We start from the raw sequence: 18,124 nt of genomic DNA on the forward strand, positions 1-18,124 counted from the left end.
TTACTTGTAGGAGCATGTCAACGGCAGATTCTACCATCCATAGAAACGTTATTCTTTAAAAAGACATTTATATTAGGAAAAACACTTTCCATTGAAATGCGTTCAATCTATAATCATTTATTTTGCTTTGATAATGTAATTTTTGCCAGAATCAAAGAATCGCTTTTGTTAACTTTGACCTTCCCGCTACCCGTACATAAATGTCAGCGACCTAGCTTCACACTCACCGTAACCTTTTCGTTTCTCATCATTTACTGTTTTTCTCCAAAAATAAGTCAATATGGCTTTCCAATGTCAGAGGGACTGCTACATGAAAGAGGTAAGAACATGCCTATGGTGATATGTTAACGCTTTATTGCTTTAAATAATAACACCAACACTATTTTCTATGCATAACCGGTTAGCACAGTTGCTAGCGTAGTGATAGCATTGTATTGTAATAATATTATTACAGTTGGGACGAAGTTGCTGTTTTCGTAAAAAGTACAGATACGTAGAAAATAAATTATTTTTTTTATTTTACTTCCCAACACTGCACATGACAATATTACATTATTATATTAGATTTGTTTTTGCAGGTCCAGATTTTAATTGATGTTTTTCACTTAGTTTGTCACAACTGTAGCTTCCTGCTCCCCATCGGAGCTCAAGCTGGAAATCGGTGGAAAGAAAGAAAACGTGAGTGGATTCACTGTGAAGCTGCAAGATACCATCTTATTTCCTGAGGGAGGCGGCCAGGTATGTATGATTTTGGATATCTAAGGACAGGACACAAACACCAGCAAAATATTTGCAGCTTTTTATCTTTTCCTCCACCAGCCGGATGACTATGGGCTGATAGCGGACATCCCTGTTTTGAGGGTGACCAGGCAAGGACAAGATGCAGCTCACTTTTTGACCTCGCCCCTGGAGGTGGGTCAGGAGGTGCAAGTGAAGGTGGACTGGGAGAGGAGGTTTGACCACATGCAACAACACTCAGGTGCGCCTCCCAAATACTCTCCCAGAGTACTCTTTACACTAATAAGCATTTTCTTTATTCTTTTAGGACAACATCTCATCACAGCCTTGGCAGAAACCATGTTTGGCTACATGACCACATCTTGGTATGTTCAGAACACTTTATTGTAAGGCTGTATGGATACAATTTTGCTGTACTCACCCATATCTTTGTTATCAGGGAGCTGGGGCGTCAGAAAAGCACCATTGAACTGAACACTCCGGTTGTTCAAGCAGCCCAAGTCCGAGCGCTGGAGGAAGCTGCCAATGAGAAGATCAGAGCTCACATCCCAGTAAATGTTAAGCTACTTTATAAAGACAGCCCTGAAATGGAAAAGGTCAGTGCTAAATTGACTATTTTGTGTGTGTGTTGAAGCCAGTGAGTGTTTATGCGCTACGTGTACTATGCAGGTGAGGAGTCGAGGATTGCCGGACGACCACGCGTGGCCAATTCGAGTAGTTGATATCGAGGGAGTCGACGCCAACATGTGTTGCGGAACGCACGTGTCCAACCTCAGTCACTTGCAGGTACATGAAAACACTTGGAAATATTTTAGTTTAGACTTTGTTAGCATAACTTCAAGGGGGAATGATTTTTTTTTTTTAGGTAATTAAACTCCTGGGCACAGAGAAAGGGAAGAAAAATAAAACCAACTTGATATTCTTGGTGGGAAATAGGGTGCTGAAATACGCAGAGAAAAGCTACAGCACCGAGCGCTCTTTGGTGGCTCTTCTCAAGTAAGCTGCATGTCAAAGTTTATTTGTGTTCAATTTAAATAATAAAAGATTTGTACTTACTTCTCATCAACAGAACTGGCCCTGATGAACACGTTGACGCTGTGGACAAGTTGCAGAAGTCACTGAAGCTTGTGCAGAAAGTGAGCCAATATTTATTGCTTTTTATCTTTGGATGTTTTTGTAAAATTGTTTTTTTATTTTCCTTGTAGACCAACTTGAGCCTACTTCGGGATATGGCCCTCCTCGTCGCTCACAATTTTAAGAATGATCCGCACAGAGGGAATTTTTTCACTTTGCACAAGTAAGAGGTGCTAATTTTCCACATTAGCGAGTGTTGCTTACTAAATGGTGTCCTCACTCATTCATAGAAAAGAAGGAGACAATGAGTTCATGAACATCATTGCCAATGAAATAGACACTCAGGTAAGAATGCAAAATGTCATTTTTTGGTATTGAATGGTCAATTAATATTCTCTCTTGACTATTCTCAGGAAACTTTGGTTTTCCTGACTGTAGGAGAGGAAAAGGGGCCAGGTTTGTTTCTGCTGGCTGGACCCAGCGAGCAAGTGGCGCAAATGGGATCACGGTACGGAGGGGGAAGAAAAAAAATAAATAAAATCCTACAGATTACACAATATGATATTTTATCCATCTTTTTCCTCTGCCCAGGTTGCTGGAGCTGCTTCAAGGGAAGGGAGCCGGAAAAAATGGCCGCTTCCAAGGCAAAGCTAACAGCCTTGCCCGAAGAGCGGAGGCGGAAGCTTTATTGCAACAACACTGCAAGCAACAGAACTCACAAGAAGAATAAATCCAATTTAATCGTTTATTTACAACAACAGTAATACAAAGAAAATAACATTTGCGGCAATATGTAAAAAAAAATGTGTTTGTAGCTGATTAAGGTAGGAGCACAATGTTGTCAGATGTTGTTCAATGTAATTTTCTTTAATATTTCTAATTTAAAACGCTTGACATGTGATTTTATGGTGTGTTTTTTTTAAATAATAGAACCAATTGAGTGAGGCTAGTGTGGGGAAAAGTCAATCACCTTTCTGTGTGTAGCTGAATATTGAAATATTGAAAGAGTGCAAAACAAGTGTCCCTTCCCAGTCACACGTTTTGTATATATATATATATATATATATATATATTAAAAAAAAAATAACATTACTGCATTTTGATACTTTTGACGTTCTCGTCGTCCTTTACACGTCAAGTACACCTCATCCTCTTTATTGTAGTGGCTTTACTATTTTCATCGAGATGTAGTTCTGGAAAAGGTTAAAGAAATATAACATAAGTCAAAGCACAAAGTTCGGCTATCATCTAAATCTTACCGGTAGAGAGTAGAGCAGGATGGCGAGGAAGAGGAGCAGGATGGTGAGAATGATGAGTCCGATAAAGAGACACCGGAAACGTCGCCACACAATAAACTTCATGGTCTTGCATGGGTTGGTAAACCAGAAGAAGGAAGTTTCAGGTCGCCTGTTGGTGTTTTACAAAATGGCGTTCGTGAGAAAAAAGTCATTTAAAAAAAAAAAAAAAAAGTGAGTTCTTACTTAGGAAAGTCCAGTTTAGGGTTCATGTTAGGTTCATCTCTGCCTTTTCCTGCTGGTTTTTCATCCACATCAGCCTCACTCACAATTTCCAAAGTCATCTCGACTTTGCCCTACGGACACAAAACATCCCATTTTTGGACCCGATATGAGATCTGGTGTCATTTTGTTCATCCTCACTCACCCCCAGGGCCTTGAGCCCATTTTGCTCAATAGAACACGGCCACCAGCCTCTCACGGACTTCTGTGTAAACAGACACTTGGCAGCTTCAGGCTTGTGCGGCACGTCTACGTCCACCTCATCCATCATGGATAGCGTACACTTTTCTGGCGTCTTTGCAGGTGGAATCAAGTTGTGCAAATAGAGCTCCAGTGTTCCTGGGATCCAAACCAAAAACGCATCATTGAAGAATTACTTCACTCCAACAATGTTTCCCATTGACTCACCGAGATAATCATCCAGCGAGAATTTGTCATTGTCCCATATCTGAATACTCAGCTTGGGCGGGATCCTGAACTCGGTTTTATCCAGACTCCAAAAATGCTCCTATTGAAACAAATAGAATTGTTTTTTTTGTCGAGGTCTAAACCTGGAAGGGGGGGGGGGCTCACCTTTTTGGAGACGAGGCAGAGTTGTTCTGCGGGAAGGTAGTCGAATTCAAAAACAAACCTCCAGTTGAAGTTGCCGTCCCCGTCGAGAGACCTGTAATGGACGTCCGTCCTCTGCTTGTCCTCCTCCATCCCTGCCATCCAACTGCGACAAATCATTCATTTTGACTCTTTAAAGAGTTTTTAAGAATGTAAATAAATAACCGTACCCCTTGACGTAAATGTCGCTCATGTGCTCTCCGGTGACGCTCGTTTCATCCAGCGTCACATCTGTCGTGTTCCAAATAACCACGCGCAGGAAATGCCTGAAATGTAAAAAAATTGGTTAGGTTTGATGGCGTGATTCAGTAGATGATTTTTAGAGATGCTCACTTCTTGGCTTTGCGTGGGGTGATGTCAAAGGGCGGCCCGGGTACGCCCATGCTCTTGGGAAAAATGTCGACCCACATTTGAAGCCTTCCCTGTCCGCACAAATGGACAGGTTGGTACGGGGACATCATGTGGACATTGAATCTGGACAAACCTGGGACAGATTAGGCTGGAAGCTGCTATAAAGAGTCCTGGTCTCCACATGCTCAGGTACAAGTCCCTGCGTTCGTAGGATGTGCAGACACAGACGCTCACGAGGCGGACCCAAGTGTTCATGAATCTCCTTTTTGCCCTCTGGAAGGAGAAACAAGTCCATGTAGTCTTTTGGAACAGCCATGAGACAAGACAAAAAAAAAAATTTCTTACCAAATTGAGCTAGTGTGTATTCTTTCCCGTTGAAGCTGAGCGAAGTGCCGTTGTCCTCACTCCTCGGTTTGGAAAAGCCTTTCAGACGAGCGAGGTTGTCCAAGATCTCAGACGGCTTCAGCTGGTCCCGCCATTGGTTGATTCCAGAACTGACAGTGAAAACACAACAGTTGATATCTACACCAAATTTTGTTTCACGTATGAAAACAATTTTGGGCTTGGTTGCCATACGTGCAGTAGGTTTGCGGCAGGCCGCAGTAGGAGTTGTAACGGGACAGGAAACGGTTCTCCAGGTCAATCACGGTCTCCCCGACTTTTTCGTCACGACTCAGGAGGTCGTAGTCGTAGACGCAGATTTTCAAATCCTTGTCTTGGGGTAGGAAGCAGCTCGTCTCAAACATCCTACGGCAATAAAAATATTGTGCTTTAATCCTCTGCGGGATTATGTCACATGAATGCTAATTATGCTAATCAGCTACCGTCCAAACACAGGATTGGTTGTGTTGGGGAGGTAATGGTCTCGGTCATCTAGTGTGTTCTTTCCCAGGGAGATCTTCATGTAGGGGTCACACTACAGGAAAAGTTTAACACATTGAGTTAACAGCATTGTAAAAAAAAAAAAAGATTTTATTGTTAATTGATCCTCACTCTGCCATTATTGTCTTTAGGCTGCAGATTGATGGCCCGGACCACATAAATCCTAACCAGACACTCCTGAGGGCCGCTATCTGGCAGTTCTCGAAACTGCCGGGGAGGAGGGGTGATACCGGGGTCGTCTGGCAACGGGTAAACTTTAAACGAGCCCTGCGGGCGCAAGAAGACGGACCTCACTGTTTAGAAGTTTCATTTTTCTTTCGACGTGTAAATGTGTCAAAGTACCTTGAACTCCCCGACCACACTCGGATCATCGTCGCCGTCCTCGTTTTTGCCTCGCTGCAGTTTGAAAGTCCTGCAGAAGTCTGTCAGTCCTTCAAATTGGGAAATATCTTCTAGTTCTTGGTCGTACACCTAAGAAAATAATCCAAGATAATGAAATCAAAGATTGTTTATCCAGAAAGCTTCTAATTCATCAATAGCTTGAGAAACCAAACTATTTGAAACTTACTGTGAGGGTGTCATATCCTTTTTTGAGATAAGGGCCACATTTCTCATTTTCTCCCACTGAAGCGTAGAATTTACTCCACCAATCCACCGTCTGCTTTTCCTACAAAGTGGATTGACTTTTACAATCAATTTATTCTCAATTTGAAAATAAAATAAACACTTACTTACCTTTTCCACGTGCTGTGAATAAAAGAGAAAGTCATTTTTATTATTATTAAATAAACGTTTCTTGAAAAAAAAGTGGTGCGTGATTTGCAGTTTTCAAGTTAACCACAAGAGGGCGACAAAACAGCACATTTGTGTTAACAGCACATTGTTTTTTCTTTTTTTTCTGTGCTGCTGATAAAAACATCCAAGCCTGGAATTCATTTTCTGTGCTCGTTAGATGCGATGAATAAAAGAACAAAAGAACAGATGGCAAACAAGCGTTATCTATTAATGGCATTGTGACATCATTAGAGCTGTGCTTTCTCAGCTTTCCAGTGTCATTAGTGTCCAGCTTTGAGACTGAGCGACAAAAGCAACATCTAGTCTTCATACATACAAAGTGGGAGGGAAGGGGAGTCATTTTGCTGACAGCATCTGACATGCTGCACATGAACTGCAAGCCAGAGTGACATCACATGTCAAATTTGACTCTGCACGTCAAATTATGACTTTTTAGTCCAAACGTTGATTCAAATTATTAGAAGAGATGATGAAATATTCTTAATATTACCTACCTGGGATTCTAATAGGAGTCTAGTTTCTTCCATTTTGATAGAGATTTGTCTGGAAGGAGTCGCTGCCATGAGGGCCACTGCAAGAATTATTATTTTTTTGGGTCATTCTGTCCAGTATTGGAGAATTATTTTGTCTCCTCACTTTTGGACGCCATGGCTCCCTCGGCCTTGATGACATATGGGTCGCAACGAAACTGCTCCAGCGAGGTGATGGTGCACTGGCCCACCACTGGTTTCCTGCCGAATGGACGGTGGTCAATCACCTTCAGCACAATGGGAGGTGTGTACATCTCATCCTTAGGTAGAAGCTGGAAGGATGGGAATTAAATGAGTTGGTAATGTTTGAACCAGGTTTGGCTCATTGTTGACTTGACAAATGATATGTTGACGGAATTTCTTCAAGGATGAAATCCAAAGTGGTTACCACTTTGATGAAGAGGACCGAGCTTGGAAAGTTGGGGCTCTTTTTTATGTTCCTGATGACTGTGGATTCCACTCTTTGCCCGCCGCACTCCACCACCAGACTGGGAGAGGACACTGTGGCCAGTTGATAGGACTTCATGTTCCTCAGACCCCATGCGAGAATCTGCATGCAACAATTCCAAATACAAATAAATAAGAAAATATTTCAAAATAAACATTTAAATATTTGAAAAAACTAAACATTAACATTTAATTAAAATGTATGCATGTAAAATGTAAAACAATTTATTAAAATGAAAACAATATGAAAATAATGAATAAATAAATAAATTTGACCTCCACGGCAGTGAGTTGCACAACAGGTCGGATGCCCTGTGGAACCATGTAGAGGTTTTCCGCCCTTTTGGGGGGGACAAGAGGAAGATCTGAGTCTCCTGACTGGAGAGAGAGAGAAAGCAGATCATCAAATCAAGATGAGAATAAATGTCCTTTATTAAAATGATCAAGTTCAGATGCAGACCTTATCTTTGAGGATAAGTTCAGCGGCCACCAGTGCCTCCCCTTCCTCACGCCCCCCCTGCATGATGGGGTGCCATAGAAGTTTGGGCACCTGATCCATACTGGGATTCAACTTGACCAATGGAGCGCAAATACATCGACCCAGCAGCTCATCCTTGCCCTAGACGGTTACAAATCTCGTTTATGGAAAAACATTTCCTCAGGCGGGATTGACTAAATGATTCTCTTTGTGTGGCGTTACCACTTGGTCATGGTCGTAGAACTCGATGACAACATCCGGTGGATGTTCCGCAAGAGCCTTTGGGTCTCCGTGAATTTCCACATGGTTGAAAATGAGAGTTTGGTCCCAGGTTGGGTTTAAAGTCGCACGGAGCTTCTCTGTCGTTTTACTTAGATGCAGGAAGGACACGTGGGCGTATGGATCTGTGAAGCGAAAATGTATTATGACCGCAGATTGGGACAATTTATGACGGCAAACATTAGCGACGTACCAGAAAAACTGTCTTTGTCCATAGATGTCATGTTTCTTGCTTGATAGACGTAAACACGCAGGTGATACACGCATGACCCTGAAGGAGGAGGGGGGGGGGGTTAACAATTTCATTTGCTCTCATATGCTGTCCACTTACTTTCTAAGGAGCAGGACACGGTGGGTGTGTTAGCACCAAACATCTTGGTGACGTCGCCTTTGGAGCTTTTCTCTTTTTCGTCCGTATCAACTCCCTGCAAAGTAAAATCAACAAAACTGCTGAGGGGAAAATGCCAACGGCTGTTCACACTTAATACTTAAGTCAATATTTAAGACTAGAACTGGATTAGACAAAACTACCTACCAGTGCACCCTCCAGTTTGAAAATAGCAGACGCCCCCAAGCGGTCTTCCGGCGCCATTTTTCTCCTCCAGCGCCTCCGGCGAAACGTATCCGACGACCGTTCCTTCCTGTGGAACTTCCAGCCGATCAGGGAAGAGAATTCCCAACCCTCTGGATCGCCGTGGTCTTGCTTCTGTGGGGAAAGTAGCATGTTGGGCGATCCCTTTTCTAAAAACTGTGTGACGGTGAGAAAGTGCTGACCTCAGCGGACGCGCCCGGGGGAAGTGCGGCTCTCCTGCGAGGCCGAACCACCCGTCGTCTACGGTGGACGTGGTACACCTTCTCTGCCGGCACCCAAGATCGAGGCTTGTCCTCTGGGGGAATAGTCAGGCCGTATTCCCATCCTGTGGAAAAAACAAAAGTATTTTTTCTCTAATTTTCAGACCAGTTAGAAATTTGAATATTTGCTTAATGTATTTGTTTGTTTTTTCTTAATCAAATTTCAATTTCGGCACCTTGATCATCCACAGCTCTGTTGTCATCAACTGTCCACTCGTCCTCCCACGCCCAACCAGGAGGACATTCAAACTCGCCCGGATTCCGGCTCTTCTCGCCATTCTGCCCAACAACAACACACAAATCAACCTTCGTGTGTGCACTTGACAGCTTCCCGACATATTTGCATGTTTGCGCTTTCCTCACCACGTCTGTGAAAGGCTCGGAGGCCGCCTTCCACTCTCCGCCGGGGAAGCGGGTTTCATTTTGGAAAACCTCATCCATGAATTCAGTGTGTCCTGCGTCTGCCTCTGTTAAGAGACTTCCAACACAAACATTTTTTTAAATTAGGTCACATTCATCTTTTTGCTTTCCTTCGACAGATATTGTTAAATTGGGGGTACAAGCTCGGGAAACGGAACCCTTTCACCTTCCCGGCAAGAGTTATTTTCTCTATAAATGTGGCACGAGAGGAATGTAAACAAACGGCCAACTCATTTCCTCTGCAGAGCGGAGAAAAATGAGCCTAATAAATGAACATTGTGCAAGCAGTGGAACTTTTTTTTTTTTTTTTTTCCTGGGTTGAACTCACGCTTTCTCTGGGTCAATGAACCAGTCCGACTCCCACTCCCATCCTCTGGGCGGCATGAAGTACTCCTTCTTCAGTTTGAGGTTGCCTGTTACGTCAGAGAATTTATGGCGCCCCACCAGTCCCGTGGTTCCCCACTTTCCAAACATACTGGCTTGGTTCTCGTACTGCGTAAAGCAAAAAAAAAGAAAGCCACCCGTGGCTCAGTTTCATTCTAAAATTTCTGTAGGCCAAGTTAGCTTAGCCTTTTATTGAAATGAACCTACCAGCTCTGCAAACACACTGAAAGTCCCCTCGGAGAAAGAGTTGAACTTCTTCTCGTGCGCAGACAAACCCATCCACATGTTGACTCGGATCTGAACGGGCACCTTCAAACCTCTGCTTTTGTCCATGGGGTACTGAGAGGAACACGATAGACTCGGTCGGACAGGAGAGACCCAGGCAAGCTAATATTTGAACAGTACCTTTAAAATGATAGTCTGGGTTTTGCCACAGTGTTGCCCGCAAGCTTGCTCACTGTATGTGGAGAAGAGGATTTTATGAGCTGGGATGCGGCTGTAGGCCACCCTCCTTTCACCGCGGAGCATCCAGATGATAACGTCAGGCATGCTGTTTTGGGGCTGAAGGTATAAAAAGTGAAGCTTAACACCAGAGGTTGAAAATTAAACTCACTCATGCTTTCACCTCTTCGGCAAGCGTCGCAAGTTTATCCGCCCATGACTCGATGTCGGGTAAAGTTTCGGGAATGTCCTGAGCTTCTTCTCTCATGCGTCTGGCTGCTTGATTGATGCTTTTCAAGCCACTATCTCGGAGTTTCTTGAGTTGGATGTCCAGGGAGGTCAGGTTTGAGCGACCCTCCAGAACCGGTGTTGGGAAACTAGATCAAGGAGAAAATGTGAGGTTTTTGTGCAGACATGATTGATTCCCCATCATTGACGTACTTTTCTAGGTCTTCAATCAGCTGACTCAGCAACTTCACCCACACACCAGACAATTGATTTTCGGGTGTTTTAGCAGAAACGGCCGTTCTGAAGACTTCCAGGTTAGATTGCTGTAACGAGAGTGAGCTCAAAAAAACGGGATTTTTTTTAATTGAGAAGAAAATGGAGTATTACCAAGCGGTGATAGATGTAGAGGATGGTATTAATGGTATCCATGCGGTGGCTGATGTCCTCCCAGAATGAGGTGACCACAACGACCGGTTTAGTGCCCGCCCATGGTAAGTAATAGTAGTGGTTACCTTCAAACACAACACGCTGTTAAAAAAAAAAAAAACATTTAATTGTCCAAATTGCGTCTCACTCACCATCAAACACTGCACAGCTATACTGAGTGGTGGAGGCCAGCGGTTTGCAGGTATTGTCCAGTTTGTTGCCATAGTTACCGATGCTGACTTCAAATTGAATTGGCTCGCCTGGTTCCTGGATCATGCAAGAACTGTGGAAGACTGCACAGAGACAGTACTTCCTTCTCCTCTGGTACTTCTGATGTAGGAGATTCAAACAGCAAATAAGTTTTCTCAGACTTCCTTTTGTATCTTTTACTCTTACCTGTACTACCAAGATGTCATCATTGGAGATGCTGTCTACTGCTTTGTCAACTTTGCCTTCTAACTTAGTGGACATTCCCACCAAGACCCGACCTCTGTAGGCCACTCCTTCACCCTGACCAAAAAAAAAAAAAAAAAAAGTTAGAAGTAATTCAAGTGTATTGAAATGAGCTCTTGTCCAAAAATAACCTTTCCCAAATTCAGATCTTCATAAGGATCTGGTAGTCCGGTGAACTCTCTGGGGCTGCCGTAGAGGTTGATGTAGCAGGGACCAAAGACGGGCAGAAAACCAACCTCGGACTCTCCTGTTGCCGCTTTGTATAGATACAAACAGAATTTAGCCTTGGATTTTAATATGCAGTTTGTTAGTAGGCGGTGAAATGCTTGTTAGTAAGCAGGGAAGGCAGCTCTGGATCAGGAAAGGGAGGGGGGGAGGGACAAAAGTGCACAACAACAACAATTATGTTTGAGCAGTGGCGGAGTTGGGGGGGGGGGGGGGGGGCAGGGGCAGCGCAGGCACGGCCTGCATGATAATAGCAAACATGCAACACAGCAAAATAAAGCACAGGTGAACCTTCATATGACGACAATTCCGCATTTGCCGCACGTTCCTCTATTCCAGGACGAAAGACAAAAAAAAAAACAAAAAAAAAACCACTATTTAGAAGTCAGTGGTGCTAGATTTTGGTGCAAAATAATTCATTCGCCATACCTTCTATTTCACCCCCGGAGGAGGCGATTTTGGCCAAGTTGAGGTATGTGGTGCCGACAGCATCGTTCCCAGTCACGCGATCCCTGAAGTCATTAGCACGCGGATCAGCGCTCACATTCATGCGTGAAGCTAATAGAGGTGAATTTTGTCATACAAAAAATATTTTTTCAGAATCACTTCCTCCATGTCGCTTTCCTGGACCTGCCTTATCTGATATATTGTTCGCTCGGGGAGTACAAAGTGTTGATAAAGAGCAGGAAGACAGTGCCAACAGGATTACGGATTTTGTTATTCCAAAGGGAAGGGAGGGGCCGGAGCAGGCTGACTCACAGGCCACATAATTCTCATACAGCTGGTGATGGAGCGCGGAAATAGCGCGTGCTAAAACTTCCCGTTAGCATGTAGCGGCATAAGCGTTTTGGACTCACCAATCGAACACTGTCAGTTTCACGCGCTCACACATGGAAGGGAACTACGAGAGAAGACGTCAAACACGATTACATCTTGACGTCGCTATTGGGATGTTCAATTAAATCACCTTGACTTGAAGATTCAACACTTGGTTCCACTCTGGGTTTGCATTTCTTTCTATAATTTGAGTACAGAGCTGCATAGGAAAGAAAGAGGTGTCATAAGTATCCTTGATAAATGCATGAAAATGAAAGATGAAGGAAGAGGAACCTTTTTGCCCGCAAAACGAGCCTCTATGAAGGGATCCACCAGGTTCTTCTTATTTTCATTTCCTCCAAAAACCCCCTTCAATGACTGGATGAAGGCATCATCCACTAAAAGTGACATTCGAGTTCTTGCTCAGGTTGAATTGGAAGAGGAATCTGCAAGGTATCTTACTTTGAGGAATGTCCTCCGCACGAAATACTTTGAGTGACAACGTGGCCCATCGGAGAGTGACGCCAGCCGGAAGCAGCAGGTTGCTTTCGATGTCGTCTTGGTCGTCATTTGCTTCTCTCTTCTCCGACTGTATGAGCAATACATTTGTTTACAATACAAACATAGAACTAGGTTGTTGTTTTTTTCTTCTTCTTACCGGTTGCTCGTCGCCAATCCCGACCACAAAAAGGCTGACTTTCAGGTATCCTTTAGCTCCAGAGCTGGAATCATCGGGATCATTCAGAAGTAACCACTTCCTCATGACGCAGTGGCCTACAGCAAAAAATGGAATTAGTTCCCGAATAGATGGATGACACCGTTTTTTTGCCACAAGCTCACCTGCTTCATCGTAAACATAGCCAACGTCAAACTGTGTAACAAGACCAAAAGAGATGAGATACATTTCCAAACGACTCGCCCATGAATGGGCATCAATTCACAACAGTACCTTAAATTCTCCCATGAGACTGTCGGCCCGCAGAGAGTAGGAATTATAAACCTGCAGGGAGGCATTAAAAAAGTCCACAGCTCAATTAAAATAAAAAAATGTAATGACATTCCTTCTCAGTTATGCTCATTTTGGTCTACCTACTTACCCGAAAACTGATGTTCTGTTCAAACAAGTCTGATGGAAGCATGTGGACGTTATAGAAAAACATCTGCAAAAAGTGTTAAATGCTTAAAACCTGACCAATTAAGGGGGAAAAAAAAAACTATTAATTACCTCATCAAAGAAGGGGTTGTTCCCCCGCTTGATTCTCGTCCTGTGCGTCTGTCCGCACACCTGAACCTTGACCACCGGCTTGATGTTGTTGCCTGGCAACTGACGGGCCTCGATGATACGGATGCGGATCTGATGGACACCATCGAGGTGAGTGGACTTCATATAAAAAAAATAAACTCACAGTCTAAGTTACCTGGAAGTCCTGAGGTTTATTGATGAGCCGGTGTCTGTTCTGTGACTTTGCAATCCGCCTGCGGAGGCTCGACGACAGCCCGGGAGCAGATGGGCCGGCGGCGGAACCGCTCGGGGTCCCGTCGGGTGCCGTCTCGTCGCCTTGCTCTCCACCACCTCGACGGTCACGTACATTAGGGTGCTACCCTAAAATCAAGTACTGTCGTCGAACATACCGGAATCCACGGTGGAATCGCCATCATGGGATTCTTCTGCATTTGGGTTGGCATTGGGTGGCGGGTCATAGTTGACCACGAGGTTCATCGTCGCCTGCAGGGAAGCAATCTTGTTTTTATATTCCACGAGTGACGTCGTACTAAACAAGGTCAGATGTACTTACACCGATATTGTGGCCATTCTCATCAAGCAAATGCGCATTTTTGACCGGAAGTGATCGAAGTTGACTTGAGGCAAGTTCTCTCAAAGGAATTCTCGTTGATCCGATGAATCTAACCCAAAAAAAGATATATATCACATCTCAGCACTGATTTCCTGTGCCGAGTAAACTCTAGCCAGCCAATATAAATGCAAGTCATGAAATGCCCAATGTGTGCTCAAAAACGTCATTGACAAACAATTAAGGTCACTGCCCTGAGCTAACAAGCCCCGCCTCCTGAGGTAAACAAAGGCAGAAACAGAAGCCAGTAAACATTTCATTGACAATTCCAGTAGAGTTTAGTAGAGCATCTTGACTTGTTATTAACCTGTTAAGATAATCACTGAAGGAATCTGCTAATCACGTCAGTGCTGCTTCCAATTTGGAAAATCGAATCAGTCCAGAGGGCACGCATTGCCCCCCCCCCCCCCCCACTCAATTCTTTTTAGCGTTGCCATGAGCACAAAAATAGATTCTGGAAAACTACTCAAGACAGGAGGGGAGGGGTGGGGGAAGGGATGAGGGGAACCCTGTGCTATGACTGCATACATCTTTGGGGAATGTGTCAGACGCGCCAGTGGAAAACTTTGCTCAACGTGGACTCACACTGGAGACATTTGCTAAAAGCTCCTCCCTTAGTTTGGACTGTCACATGCATAAAGGGAAGGGGGGGGGGGGGGGGAACTTAGTCAAAGACATGCAAAGAAGAAGAAAAAAAAATCAGTTCACAAGCTCAAAAGTTGTACGGCAGTAATTAGTAAGCCAGAGGAAACATTCTTTGCGGCTGCTCTGAATTCATCCCATATGTGATTCTGCATTTTCAACCACGAGCTGCTTCTTGTTGCTCATGTCATGTTGTCCAGACATGATTGGAGAGAATTTGCCCCATCCTCGCCAACTGAGCGCACAAGCAACGATTCATCCGTCGTGTTGCCCAATCGCGATCAGGCGTCCCACACGGCTCGGCAAGTCTCGGCATGACAAGCGGGGCGTGAGGGGGCAGAGGCAGCCAGCAAACTATTGTTTTTTTTTTTGCTTATTCAGCACATAATGCTCCAGTCGAGCTGATCCATTTCTTGACTAACAAAGGTCAAAACAAAGAACTAAAACGTACTTATCTTTTCCAAAGGTCTCAGAGTCTTTCACAATCACATCAAGGTGGGAGTTGGGTTCGAGTGCGGATCCATTCAGGTTAAACTCAAGGACCTGCGAGGTAAGATGAAAAGACAGCAGTGAATCGCCATACAAATAAGATCTGACTGTAAAAGCAAAAAAAAAAAAAACATATATAAAACATTTACCTCGTTCCATACTGGATTCACCTCATTGTCAATGGTGTTTGTTTTTTTCTTTTCATCTGAAAAGAAGAGGCCAATGAGAAATTAAAAACACAAAAAACACTAGCAGTGCCTCTCCAAATGTCCTTTTTAGAAATCATTTTGGATGCAACAAGTGAAATGCAGTTGTTGCCTCATAAGGGGAAGCATAAAAGAAGAGGAAGAAAAGCCACACCTGCAGACTATAGGTAACTGCCATTTTACCCCTGGATGATCTCGATTTGTTTTACTATGAGAGTTATGACCCAACTTGACAGACATTTATAAGTTATCTCATTCCAAAATGGCATTTTTCATCTCCCTGGGAATTAAGATACACGCGTTTGTTTTCAGATGACTTTATTCCTACGTCAAATGCTACACTTCATTCAATTTAACAATTTCTATTTATAATAAAAGACATTTACCTTTAAACACTACTGTCGTGAAAGGATCAGGAGTTCCAATTTTCTTTTTGGAGAGCCCTGCAGCTGATTCAACCAAAATCCGCAACATGATGATCCAGTTTGACAAAAAGAAAAGGAAAAAAAAGCCCACAAAGGTTGTTTAATGAGTGAAATGCACAATCCCATGCAAAATGATCAACCCTGGCATCTTCACAGACGCGTCCGAGACGCAGACAAAAGTTGATTTTTAAGTGCAGCGTTAGGAAGTGGAAATGAGGGCGGACCACGGGCGTGTAATTATCATGAGTGGCAAGAGACAAATAGTGGGCAGCTGCTGCCATCCTGCGAGGCATTGACACCAAACTTCATTTAAACTTGCAAATAAATAACCCTTTTAAATCAACCATTAATTTTGGAAAGGTGACTTTAACCACCACAAAACAAAAATGAACTACAAACCTTCACTTTACCAAGTTTTAGCAAATATGTTGTATTTTAGCACCATCTAGCGGCCATAGAAATTCAATACCATTTCGACCCTTGATGTGTACCTTTTTTGTATATCATTGAAAAATGTGTTTTAAAAAACAATCGGTGCAAAAGGTGGATATTTAATAAAAAGACGTGTGATGAATATAAATGTACAAACTTAAATATTATTTTTATTGCTTGACATTGATAAAAATGTACTTTCTATCCATCTCCATAGCCATCTTATTAATTTAATTTATATTATTTTAATTTATTATGGTTTAATCATGCGATTCTGACTAACCACAAAAGGGCGTTATATTTTTATTTTATTTTATTTTATTTTGTACTGCAGTAAGTCAATATGTAGAAAAAATATTGGACACAAAACTGGGGTTAGGGTTTCAACATGGGTTTAAAACTAGGGTCAGGGCTTCAAAGTAGGGTTTCATACTATTATGTATTTTTTTAATTATTGTATTATTATATTATACTATATAAAATATGTTTTATTATTTTATCATTATTACATTATATTATATATATTAGATTATAATTATCGTATAATTATACAATTTATATTCAATTATAGTATAATTATATTATTATATTATTATATTTATATTTATATTTGCATTTGTATTTGTATTTCACGGTTTAGCATGCGCTTCAGACTTCAAACCACAAGAGGGCGACACTACAATTGAAAACAGCCGCCCACCGTCAAATCCAGGTTTTTTTTTTTCAGTCCATTGCCTTACGTGTATGTGTATTTTTGCCCCGCACTATCGCTTTTAAGATAGTGATCGCTGAGAAGTTTACAATACTACATCGGCTATATCGGTTATTTATATTTATATTTATGTTCATGTTTATATTAGGGTCAGGGCTTCAAAGTAGGGTTTCATACTAGGGTTATATTATGACAATTATTTTTTATTATTGTATTATTATATTATACTATATAAAAAATATGTTTTATTATTTTATCATTATTACATTATATTTTATATATTATATTATAATTATTGTATAATCATACTATTTATATTTAATTATAGTATAATTATATTATTATATTTATATTTGCATTTGCATTTGTATTTGTATTTCACGGTTTAAGCATGCGCTTCAGACTTCAAGCCACAAGAGGGCGACACTACAATTGAAAACAGCCGCCCACCGTCAAATCCACGTTTTTTTTTTCAGTCCAGTGTCTTACGTGTATGTGTATTTTTGCCCCGCACTATCGCTTTTAAGATAGTGAGCGCTGAGAAGTTTACTATACTCCATCGGCTATATCGGTTATTTATATTTCATATTTATATTTATATTTATATTTATATTTATATTCATTTTATATTAACTGTTGTATCTATACAGTAAGCCGGTGTTCTTGGAAAGCTCTGACCACAATGCGGTCAGAGAGGCTTCTGTCAAAGCGTTCTGGCGCTACGGGTGATCCTGACCTTACTTCACTGGTCAACTCTCATTGGACTATGACATAACTTCTTGGTTTTATTATCAAACACCGAAACGTCAGATTCCGGATTCCATTTGTAAGCGCACATGCTTCAAGTTGGCTACATCTTCAGCTATTTGATACTGCCAGGTCAATCCATTTTCTATGTAATGTAATCAGTACCGCTCTCCAGCGCCATCTCATCCCTCCCATCACTCTAATGAGCCCAGTTTAGCGGTAGCATCCAAAAAGATGACCTGCCACTGCACCATCCAGGAAACAGACAAAGGATGCAAGGAGGAGACAGGTGTTGACAGGTCATGCTGACTCATCAGAATTCTGTCCTTTCACAGCGGGCTCATTGGAGCCGCATTGGAGCAATCAAGGCCGTTACAACAATTTGTCTGTAATAAATCGAGCTCTTGTCAGACAGACAGTAAGTTCGAGTCTGGAGTAGTTTCCTCGAGGACTTCCATGCACTCCCACGTCTTGATGTATGAGGCCAATATAAACACACAGGCTGGACAGTCTGGCTGTGCATACTTTATCACCTCACGCTCTTGTGTTACACCTTCTCCTCTCCAACTTTGAAAAAAAATATTCCTCCTGCAGCCACATTCGAAGCTTAAAGCTGCTTTTTATTTTTCTTAAAAGTCCGACACCCGTTTTTCATTAGCTTCTTATTTTAGCT

The 18,124-nt window shown here is 42.4% G+C and overlaps 2 protein-coding genes across 3 annotated transcripts; one reads left to right on the forward strand and one right to left on the reverse strand.

The window, feature by feature from the left end:
* The first annotated feature begins 172 nt into the window (after positions 1 to 172).
* On the forward strand, positions 173 to 2,899 carry aarsd1 (alanyl-tRNA synthetase domain containing 1). Its single transcript, XM_085903841.1, has 12 exons — positions 173 to 319; positions 610 to 738; positions 820 to 979; positions 1,046 to 1,103; positions 1,178 to 1,334; positions 1,408 to 1,524; positions 1,604 to 1,734; positions 1,808 to 1,874; positions 1,944 to 2,035; positions 2,103 to 2,157; positions 2,226 to 2,320; positions 2,404 to 2,899. Exons 1-12 carry the CDS (start codon positions 281 to 283, stop codon positions 2,540 to 2,542), a joined length of 1,239 nt encoding a protein of 412 aa, XP_085759967.1. The 5' UTR covers positions 173 to 280; the 3' UTR covers positions 2,543 to 2,899.
* Positions 2,541 to 15,785, reverse strand: LOC147039638 (myoferlin-like). Of its 2 annotated transcripts, XM_085903824.1 has the most exons (54): positions 15,522 to 15,785; positions 15,079 to 15,134; positions 14,892 to 14,983; positions 13,742 to 13,850; positions 13,578 to 13,671; positions 13,364 to 13,518; positions 13,171 to 13,299; positions 13,043 to 13,105; positions 12,895 to 12,945; positions 12,786 to 12,816; positions 12,604 to 12,719; positions 12,408 to 12,534; positions 12,240 to 12,343; positions 12,097 to 12,165; positions 11,987 to 12,030; positions 11,559 to 11,641; positions 11,421 to 11,459; positions 11,036 to 11,160; positions 10,848 to 10,961; positions 10,604 to 10,781; positions 10,413 to 10,537; positions 10,239 to 10,348; positions 9,982 to 10,174; positions 9,762 to 9,917; positions 9,564 to 9,695; positions 9,301 to 9,464; positions 8,916 to 9,030; positions 8,729 to 8,831; positions 8,475 to 8,617; positions 8,236 to 8,406; positions 8,032 to 8,125; positions 7,894 to 7,971; positions 7,644 to 7,825; positions 7,404 to 7,562; positions 7,220 to 7,321; positions 6,885 to 7,046; positions 6,603 to 6,768; positions 6,461 to 6,537; positions 5,907 to 5,918; positions 5,740 to 5,838; positions 5,514 to 5,642; positions 5,283 to 5,438; positions 5,114 to 5,205; positions 4,866 to 5,036; positions 4,635 to 4,783; positions 4,423 to 4,562; positions 4,272 to 4,360; positions 4,109 to 4,204; positions 3,903 to 4,044; positions 3,738 to 3,837; positions 3,475 to 3,668; positions 3,294 to 3,403; positions 3,072 to 3,219; positions 2,541 to 3,005 (listed from the first exon to the last, which is right to left on the reverse strand). In XM_085903824.1, exons 1-54 carry the CDS (start codon positions 15,607 to 15,609, stop codon positions 2,967 to 2,969), a joined length of 6,165 nt encoding a protein of 2,054 aa, XP_085759950.1. In that variant the 5' UTR covers positions 15,610 to 15,785; the 3' UTR covers positions 2,541 to 2,966. The 2 variants fall into 2 exon arrangements, with proteins under 2 accessions (XP_085759950.1, XP_085759951.1); XM_085903825.1 differs by lacking the exon at positions 11,421 to 11,459.
* Between the last annotated feature and the right edge of the window lie 2,339 nt (positions 15,786 to 18,124).

The sequence above is a fragment of the Syngnathus leptorhynchus genome, chromosome 22, assembly GCF_054491065.1.
Source record: "Syngnathus leptorhynchus isolate UIUO chromosome 22, UIUO_Slep, whole genome shotgun sequence".
NCBI classification, from domain to species: domain Eukaryota; kingdom Metazoa; phylum Chordata; class Actinopteri; order Syngnathiformes; family Syngnathidae; genus Syngnathus; species Syngnathus leptorhynchus.

What these genes read in the sequence shown, in the direction of transcription:
- LOC147039638 (XM_085903824.1), bottom strand. Translation starts at nt 15,609, where the DNA reads ATGTTGCGGATTTTGGTTGAATCAGCTGCAGGGCTCTCCAAAAAGAAA. An exon ending in TCAAACTGGAGGGTGCACTG is followed by an intron (nt 8,126 to 8,235) that starts GTAGGTAGTTTT and finishes TTTACTTTGCAG; the next exon opens with GGAGTTGATACGGACGAAAA. An exon ending in AAGGATATGACACCCTCACA is followed by an intron (nt 5,643 to 5,739) that starts GTAAGTTTCAAA and finishes TTATTTTCTTAG; the next exon opens with GTGTACGACCAAGAACTAGA.
- aarsd1 (XM_085903841.1), top strand. Translation starts at nt 281, where the DNA reads ATGGCTTTCCAATGTCAGAGGGACTGCTACATGAAAGAG. An exon ending in GGCTACATGACCACATCTTG is followed by an intron (nt 1,104 to 1,177) that starts GTATGTTCAGAA and finishes CTTTGTTATCAG; the next exon opens with GGAGCTGGGGCGTCAGAAAA. An exon ending in CCAATGAAATAGACACTCAG is followed by an intron (nt 2,158 to 2,225) that starts GTAAGAATGCAA and finishes GACTATTCTCAG; the next exon opens with GAAACTTTGGTTTTCCTGAC.